The sequence below is a fragment of the Diadema antillarum genome, unplaced genomic scaffold (genome assembly GCF_040938485.1).
Source record: "Diadema antillarum isolate AM-2024a unplaced genomic scaffold, OU_Dant_1.0 scf00000207, whole genome shotgun sequence".
NCBI lineage: Eukaryota > Metazoa > Echinodermata > Echinoidea > Diadematoida > Diadematidae > Diadema > Diadema antillarum.
The window spans coordinates 733-10,599 of NW_027271096.1; the positions used below are offsets into that span (position 1 = coordinate 733).

Genomic DNA, 9,867 nt, shown 5'->3' on the forward strand with positions numbered 1-9,867 from the left:
TCAGAGGGCACCAAGGCCACATTGAAAAGGGCATGTTGGGTGTTTTTTTAAAGGGTGATTTTTGCGACGTTGCAAGAATTTTATGTTTTTTTTCATATTCTAACAACAACCCCCCCCCAAATACATAATATATATACGCGTATAAAACCTTTATATTAAAAAGGCTGTAATCAAGGATGGTGCCACAGGAGGGGACAGGGGCAACCTCCTTAACGAATTTTCAAGTATTTAAAAAAAGCAAAAAAAAAAATGAAAAGAGAGAAGAAAAAGAAAAAAAGACGAGGAAAAAGGATAGAAAAGTGTAAAATAGCATTCTGGATCGTGCATTACTTTCTTTTTTTTTATCCCCGCTTATCACAAACACATACAAAGTAACGTCATCTTGCCACCTTCGCCGGCCCTCCTACCAAAACACCCTGATTCCTATAGATAAATATATCAGATTACTGTTTGCCCTTTGTTTTGTTGGTTGTTGTTGTTTTTATTTTGCTTCCTTTCATTTCCCCCTTTCACCACATTTCCCCATATTTTTCACTTCTTCAAAATTCACTCCTGCCCCCATCCTCGTGGTACCGCACGTGCCACACACTTACTAACCACCCCGTGAAACAAACTCTCAATCTTTTCATTGATGACCACTGTCGCCAACAATGAGAATATAAGAGGTTCTTCCATGAATTCTGTGTTATCTCTAGGCCTACTAACTCTGACAATCTTTGCATTAAAAACATTATGACGTTATTGTCCGCCTGGATGTTTTTTTAGCCCCCTTTTAATGAAGACTATCCAATTTCATTAAAAGAAAAATAATCATACAAGTTATGAAATGCCCCTTTTCTGCCAAACCCTCTTTTTTTTTCAACTTTACTCCGCCTCATTTTCATCAAAGAGTGCCTTATTTCCCCCTCTGGAAAATACCTTTAGGCAAAAGGGGCACTTCTTGCCAAAGCATGGGCAAAGAGTCAAGAGAAAAAAAAAAGGCAAACAATTGGCCGGTTTGCTTTGTTCCCTCTCATTTCTTTTTTTTTTTTTTTTTGATGTGTTGGCTCACTTTCTTCACCCTCTTGCATTTTTTGCGAAAATGAATTTTTCACAAAAAACTCACTCTCTTTGCTCACTTGCATGGATTGAATATCTCCCTTTGGCCATTCAACTTACAAAGTGCCCCTTTTCTGCTGTACCTCCCCACTTCATCCTTAGTTGACGTGATGTTCACATTCAAGGGCCGGACGTCTCTATAGGGGCAGGGGGCACATACTCCCCCCCCCCCCCCCCCCCCCCCCCCCATACTTTTTGGGGCACCATCAAAATGTGCCCCCTTTTCTGGAATATGCCCCTTTTTAGGAGAATGGGACCGATTTTGCACTAGAAAGGGCAACTGAAAGTACAAAAAGGGCCTGGAAGGAGCACAGGGGCAGCTCTCGGGGGGGGGGGGGGGGGGGGGGGGGCAGGGGTACACAGTGCCCCTCCACCTTTTGGAGGATCAACTAAATGTGCCCTTTTTTCTTTGAAGGTGCCCCTTTTTTCCTGTAAAGGGGGGCACACTTTTTCCTAAGGGGCAGTTTTAAGAACAAAAAGGGCACTTTGAGGAACAAAAAGGGCACTTTGAGGAACAAAGAGGGCACTTTGAGGAACAAAAAGGGCACTTTGAGGAATGCAAAGGGCACTTTGAGGAACGCAAAGGGCACTTTGAGGAACGCAAAGGGCACTTTGAGGAACGAAAAGGGCACAATTTTTCTTGCTCGTACCTTTCGGCAAAAAATTATTGATTTGAAGAGCAAAATCATGTTTTGTTTTTTTTATGCCTCTGCCACGAAGTGGTGCCGGAGGCATTATGTTTTCGGGTTGTCCGTCCGTCCGTCTTTCCGTCCGTCCGTCCGTCCGTCCTTCCGTCCGTCCTTCCGTCCGTCCGTAATGAATTTTGTGGACAGGGTAACTACCAAAACCTTTTGAGGTATCCTAATGAAAATTGGCATGTATATGTATAAGGGGGTGAAGTTGTGCCTATCAACTTTTGGGTGCACATGCTCAAGGTCAAAGGTCAAAAGGTCAAGGTCAAATGCTTAAAATTTTACTATTTCCCCCATATCTATGCAATGCCTGAAGATATTTTCTTGAAACTTAGTGTATACATGTACTACCCAATTAAGATTCTCTGGTGAAAGTTTGGGGTCATGAGGTCATAAGGTCAAAGGTCAAAAGGTCAAGTAAAATGTTAAAATTTCACTTTTTTCTCTGTATCTTGGAAATTGTTCAAGGTATCTTCATGGAACATAGTATATATATGCATCTACTGACTGGCAGTGGTTATCTAGGGAATTTAGGGTTCATGGGGTCAAAGGTCAAGGGCAATACTTCAAAATTTTACTATTTTCCTTATATTTATGCAATGCCAGCAGGACTTCTTTTTTTTTTAACTTGATGTATGCATGTATAACCCAATAGAGATTCTCTGGGATTTTTTTTTTTGCCAAGAAGGTCAAAGGTCAAAAGGTCAAAGATCAAGTGAAAGTGCTGAACTTAATTCTTTCTCCATATCCCGGAAGTGGCTCAAGTTATCTTGAAACTTAGTACATGCTGAATTTATGTATGTTCTGCCTGACAGTGATTCTCTTATAAATCAAAGGCCAGATGAAAATGATAACAATTTACTGTTCAATACAGAAATTGCGCTTTTTCTCCATACCTTTAAAATTACTCAGTGCATAAACTTATGAAATGGTCAAAGTCAAGTTAAAGTTCTTAAATCCCCAAATACATGCTCTCCTATTCATCCAATTAAACATAGGTCAAGGAAGGTAAACATTCAATACATTTGTGACAAACATGTCATTTTAATATTTTGCCAATTTTGTGAAAATGTAATCACACATTGTCCACATGTACTATAGACCTATTAGGAGAATCATGCATTATGGCGGAGGCATACCAGTCGCCATAGCGACATTTCTAGTTTTGCTATTGTTTCACAGTTTTTCGGCTGACTCGCAATTTGTATGGAAGCTATCAACTTTCTTCATTCTTCACAAATATTTCAAGCTCGCTCACTTCGCTTTCTTGCATAAATAAATTTCACTCTGCCGCCCCTAAAGGGGCACTTTCCTTTTAAAAGAAAACTGTACTGACATTTTCTAATTGTCTGATAATTCTAATCTACATTTTTTTATGCCTACTACTGGAAAGAGAGGATTGTAAAACCCAGGATAAGCCTGTAATGATTTTTTGAAAAAAATGAAAACGAGCAAGCCATGGAACGACCCACACAATTTGGCCTACGTCACAGGTGCTCTTGGTGCACAACTCCGACATTAGCAAGACGAACTACATAATGCCACTTTACTGATGAAATCTCTCACGAAGTACTGCAAAAGCTGTTATTTAGTATAATTGCAATATGGAGCTATAATAAACATGTTAAACAATATCTATTAATCTTTAAAAGCTCTTCTTTAAAATCTCTTCAACAGCTTTTTATTTAGATAAAACTTGTGGGGAAATTCCAGATATGCAAAATGAAATTGGCATCGTTATCCGAACGTGCTGCCCATAGAAGACTGTGTGTAAGTGACGTTACGCATTGATGATCATGATCGAGCGATGGTTCGCCAGTTCAAACTATCTAATGTAGATGAGGGCTGAGTGAATCTAAATCCAAAAAAAATGTATAGACTCTCTTCAACGGCACGCACGATTTACGCTTAGTAAGATGAAAACGGTACCCAGTACACATAGACTCTGAAATACTAGAACTAAGACTAGGACTACTGAGCAGTCAAGGCATAGGTTCTACGTGGCAGTCCAAGTTTTGATGAGTAGGCCCTACACCCACTCACCGTCGACATTGCAGCTGTAGGCCGTATGTGCACAGCGCTAGTAAGGCACAGCGTAACGTTACATACTCCTGCTGCCAGAACTTGAAGAAAGTCCAGACGAAAGTCCAGACTCCAGATCTAGATCTGGACCCTTGTCCTGCAGGCACTGTTGTTCCTGTGCTGGATTTTTCAGGTAAGGTATCTGCTTTATGGATTTCCGATGTTTTGTAGTGGAGATAAATCTCATAGTGGTGTTATTTACACCAAGGACTAATGTTAGATCTAACAATTTGTTTCAGTAGGCCTACTAGGACCCATATCTCGGAAGAGTGGCCTGACCACGTAGATTCTAACACAGTGTCGCCGCTTCGCGATCCCAGCGCTGGTGTAGGTATAGTGCTAGCGTACTTCCGTATTCATGTAGATATCTCAAAATTCACCTTGCCAAATGGCACCAAACTCACAGGAAATACTTTATGATTCATATCCAACAGCTCACGTTAATTGGAAACAAATCACATGTCGGGAGGCGTAAGTGTAGATGTCGACTTTCCTGTCGGCGACGCTAAAAATAATCTGCTCTACGACTAACACGAGTGATTGCGGCCAGGCCCTACCTACCTGCTGCTCACGCACAGACTGAAGTTAGCCATTTAATATCATGAGACAAATCTTTCAAGTAATCGGGGGCAATAAATAAATTTACAAATTATTTGTGGTAAGTTGAATGAAAAATGTAGTTCCTATATCACACAAGTCGCAAAAATCATTACACTTTTGAGTTTAGTTCTCGCGTAAATTCCCCGTTCGCACAGTACTAGTCGGCTAACTTCAGTTCTAGATTGTGCATTTTGCGTTCGCCAAGATCTCTCGCGAAGAGTGAGTTTTTTTTTGAGTGACGACTTGAAAGTCGACATCAATATTGATACTTCTCGATTACTGATTTCGTTCAAATATAAGAGAATACTTTGAAATATGCTATGAAGTATATCCTGTAATTTTGGTGCGTTTTGGTTTAGTGAAATTTGAGATATCTACATGGATAGAACAGTACACAAGCGCCGCCTGCTAGCTAAATTAGGCCTAAGCGTCGTCTGCTACTCGATACGAATTAACGCACGCGTATGCCAGCACTTGTAATCAGTAATAGTGAGAGCACCTGTGACATCATAACATCCGGGCTCGTCAGCTCATTAGCATAATCCTCACCTAGAAAATTCCATTTTTAACATTAAATTACGGACTTAATCGTTATGAAATTTTGATTCTGTTTGTACTGCTGGGTCTTTTAGAATTAAAAGAACAAAATATAAAAAAATAAAAAAACGGTACAATGCCCTTTTAAGTGAAAAAGGGCGACAATTTTTCTCGCTCATTTCGCCTACTTGCAACTTTCTTTTAAAAGACATAAAGTTAGAAAATGAGCAAAATCATGTTTTTGCTACTATTATTTCTCTCTTTTTTTTGTTGTTTTCCTCGCGCACAAAATAACCATTTCAAATCAGGAAATACCCCCTTTTTGGCTGTGCCCCCCCCCCCCCCCTCCGCCCTGTCCCCACTTTCAACTAACCAGCCAACCCGTGTTCACATACAGTGTTATGGGGGTGGGGGATCTGCACAATTTTTAAACATTTTATTTCACTTTTTTCGCATGCGTGCCCTCGATCACATTTACTTTGAGCATGCGGGCATGAATGCAGAGCGAGAGAGGTGGCAATGCTCGTAGCCGTCTGACATGCCTGGCACATGGCTTGCGACCACTTGCTCCAGACGATTTTAATCTTCCGCATTCCCCACAGTAACACACGCATGCACATACTGCACCCACCCAACGCGCTTAACCGCTGATTGCGACACTCGACGTACAGACACCATCAACGTACTTCCGTACGTACGCGCGGGCACACTACGAATACAGTGGACTACTACCTAGCTAGTAACTCTATGGCCGCTGCGCTACGGAGGCAGTCGGAACGGTCAAAGCCGGTCGGCCGTACATACATAAGTACAAGTGTACGTACACGTCGTCTCGTTGAGTTTGAATCAGATATATTGGGACGCGAGTGAACTGAACAGAAGGTATGATATTTGAGATGAGGAAATTTGTTCAAGCTTATTGAAGTGTAGACTTTGAGAAAGGGCATATTTTATTACGTAAGTCTCCGATCGAGACTACATGTCTCATCGGGTGTAATATGAGATCCTGCTGGTCACGTGTGTGGCAATTCGTTGGCGCGTTTTGTGTGTGTGAAAAGGATTGTTCACAACCCTCGAATATTCAAGAATTTCGCGGAAATTCTTCCTTTCGGACTTATCAGAATAATGAAAGAACAGAAGGATAGAAGATCCGCTGGCGTGCCCGCGGAAAAAGAAAGCAAAGAGAAGAAAACTGACCGCGCAGCGGCAGAATCTTCGGGCGAAAACAGAGCAGCAATGGAGTCACAACAGGCGGTGAGTGCTAGCCAAGCTGACCGCGCAGCGGCGGCGAAAGGTACGGCTGCCAACACTGGCCGTGGACGGGGAGTACCGGCGGTGATGGAGGCTGGCGACCGCGCGGCGGTAGCGGCGACTCGGCCTCGGATTGCTACGAAATCCAACTCGTCAAAGTTGACAAATGATAACTTTGGGACCGTAAACAGTCGTCTTGATAGACTCGTTGGCTTGCTCTGTCAGTTCATGGAAGCTCTTCCCAGTAAAAGGGAAGGGGTGGCAGGCATGGGACATGCACAGCCAGACCGACATTTTGATCGCAGTGGAAGTGATTCAGCCTCTGCTTCAACTTCTAGCGTTAGTGCAGATTATGACTTGGCACATACAGAAGAAATGGATATTGAGGATGATGACATGGTGCATGCCTTGAGTGCAGGGCATAGCTCAGAGCTGGAGTCGTGCGTGGATAGGGCAGAAGCACAGACAGTACCAGCTTTTGCTGCTAAATTTGCGGTGGCATCAGATATTGGACAGCCTCTTGATGAGGAGCTAGCAAGCTCTGTCAACTACTTGATGAGCCATCATCTGGAAGAGAAAGTGCTCGATGAGATAAGTAGCAAATACCCAGTGCCGTCGAACTGTCGAGGGATCGACACCCCGAAAGTGAATCAGACGATCTGGGACAACCTCTCTGCCCCTGTTTGTACGAAGGATGTGAAACTTCAGAGGGTCCAAAAATCCCTAACAAGAGGTATCTCGGCTTATGTCAGCCTGCTCGATCCAAGCAACATATCTTCCGAACAGCAAGACGTTCTAGCTTTGTTGTGCAACGCAAACTTTGAGATGAATGCTCTTCGTAAAGAATTGATCAAGCCGGATCTGAACACGAAATTTACTCATCTCTGCAAACCAACAAACCCTGTAACCAAGTATCTCTTTGGGGATGACTTGGGCAAGCAAGTAAAGGACTTGCAAGACCAGCACAAAGCGGCGGCCAGAGTGATGAGAGGCGGGTTTAAAAGACCCAAGCCGGCCTATCACCCCTACCCAAGCCAGGGGTCTCAACGCAGATACAAGGAAGCTGGTTGGGTGTCGCGGACATCCTACGCGGATTCGTCAGGGAGCACATCTAGGCCTTTTTTAGGCCAATGAAACCAGTGGAGGAAGAGGACCCCACAAGCTCCCCATACGTTTACCCCGACAGCGTCTCGAGGGGGACGCCAAGCCCCACAGTACCGGAAGCTCGGCCAAGGGCAGGGCAGGATGAAATAGAGCAACTCCCAAACAGTGATGAGGTAAGGGAGACGATAACATCTAATGTCAATGATATTGCAGTCGGAGGTCGACTGAAGCTACATGTGCACAACTGGGGAGAGCTTACATCTGATACATATATTTTGCAAGCTGTACAGGGCTACAAGCTTGAATTTGACCCAGCTAAATATTCCCCTTGTAGGGAAAAACCCCTTCATGAATTCAAAAGAAATTCTGAGGAAATGGCCTCGATTCAGGAAGAAATCAACAAGCTGGTTGGGAAAAATGTCATAGAAGCATGTGAACATGTAGAAGGGGAATTCATATCAAATATTTTCACAAGGCCAAAGAAGAATGGCGGCCTCAGGGTCATCTTGGATTTGACAGAATTAAACAAGAGTATTTTGTATCAGCATTTTAAGATGGATAATATCAAGACAGCTCTTCCTCTTATTTCTCCGGGAGATTATTTAGCTTCAGTCGATCTCCGAGACGCATACTTCACGGTTCCTATCCACCCAGATTCTCGAAAATTCCTGAGATTTACATGGCAGGGAAGGTTATGGCAATTTCAAGCACTTCCCAATGGGCTTAGTTCAGCACCAAGGCTCTTTACAAAACTGCTAAAGCCTGTTTTGGCAACGCTCAGGGAGCAGGGCCACATTGTAATTGCATATCTAGATGATACACTTATCATTGCAAAAACTGCCAAGGAAATGCAGGCAGCAGTGAGCGCAACTACTAAGTTGCTATCAAATTTGGGGTTTATTGTTCACCCTGAAAAATCAGTTTTAGAGCCTACTCATGAGATTACCTTTCTGGGTTTCAATCTGAACACTCTGGATATGAGTGTTAGGCTTCCAAAAGAAAAACAGGAGAACATAAAGCAGTCTTGTAAAGAACTGTTGGCTACTGAGAAACCTGTTATCAGAACAGTTGCGAAGGTTATTGGACAACTAGTGGCATCATTCCCAGCAGTACAATATGGCCCTCTCTATTATAGAGCCTTAGAGAAAGACAAGATTCTTGCCCTTGCAAGGAACAAGGGACATTTCGATAGGCATATGACCTTGTCAAGAGAAAGCATCCATGAAATTCAGTGGTGGATATGGAACCTTGAGTCACAGTTTAGCCCAATGCAGAGGGCAAAACCAGATGTGGAAATCCACACAGATGCCAGTGGTAAAGGCTGGGGGGCAACAAATCTGTGCACTTCAACAGGTGGCAGATGGAATAGTGATGAGTTGAAAGAGGCAAATCAGAATAAAATTAACCTGCTAGAAATGGTAGCAGTTAGTCATGGGCTAAAAGCCTTTTGCTCAGAGAAGAGGAGCAATCATGTACTTGTTAGAGCAGATAACATAACGGCTGTCGCATATCTGAACAATATGGGTGGCACAAAATCTCCTGAATGTAATCAAATGGCCATTGATATTTGGGAATGGTGTATTAGTAAGGACATCTGGCTTACAGCTGCTCACCTACCTGGGCGATTGAATATTGAAGCAGATCGAATGTCTCGAAAATTCTCGGACAGCACAGAATGGATGTTGAATAAGAGCATATTTCAACGAATAATCAGGAGATTTGGTGTGCCTGAAATTGACATGTTTGCCTCCCGCCTGAATAAACAGGTAGACCGATATATTTCTTGGAGGCCTGAACCAGAGGCCTGGGCAGTAGATGCCTTCACAGTTGATTGGAGTCAGTGGGAGTTTTATGCCTTTCCCCCATTCAATCTAGTGCCAATGTGCTTGCAGAAAATTCAGAAGGATAAGGCATGTGGGATTTTAGTGGTGCCCAATTGGCCAACACAGGTTTGGTACCCTATCCTTAAGAGTATGCTGGTTGAGGAACCCATGTTAATTCGAAAGAGTAAGACATTATTATGTCAACCAGTTTCAGGCACCCCACATCCTTTGAATAATCACTTGTCTCTATTATGTTGCAGGCTTGGAAGGGACTTTACGCAGAGCAGGGCCTCACACAAAGGACAATAGACATCATAGCTGCGTCGTGGAAAGGATCCACTAAAGCACAGTACCAGGTGTACATCAGAAAATGGAAAAGATTTTGTGCAGAGAGACACATTAATTATTTGAATGTCCAAGTTTGTGATGTCCTTGCATTTCTTACAAATATGTTAGACAAAGAAAAAGTTGGATGCAGTAGCCTGAATACAGCCAGGAGTGCCCTTTCCACGTTTCTCATAGTTGATGGTGGACGACAGCCTCTTGGGTCGCACCCACTTGTAAATAGGTTTATGAAAGGAGTTTTTCATTTAAAGCCGCCTGCTCCTCGCTACTCTTCTATCTGGGATGTTAAAGTCGTCTTGGACTACCTCAGAAAGCTGTCTCCATCCAAGGCACTT

General features: G+C 43.1%; 1 protein-coding gene across 1 annotated transcript; it reads left to right on the forward strand.

Annotated features, from left to right (window-relative positions):
• The first annotated feature begins 6,134 nt into the window (after positions 1-6,134).
• LOC139724102 (uncharacterized) lies at positions 6,135-7,394 on the forward strand. Its single transcript, XM_071635299.1, has one exon. The coding sequence runs from the start codon at positions 6,135-6,137 to the stop codon at positions 7,392-7,394; it is 1,260 nt and encodes a 419-aa protein (XP_071491400.1).
• Positions 7,395-9,867: the final 2,473 nt, after the last annotated feature.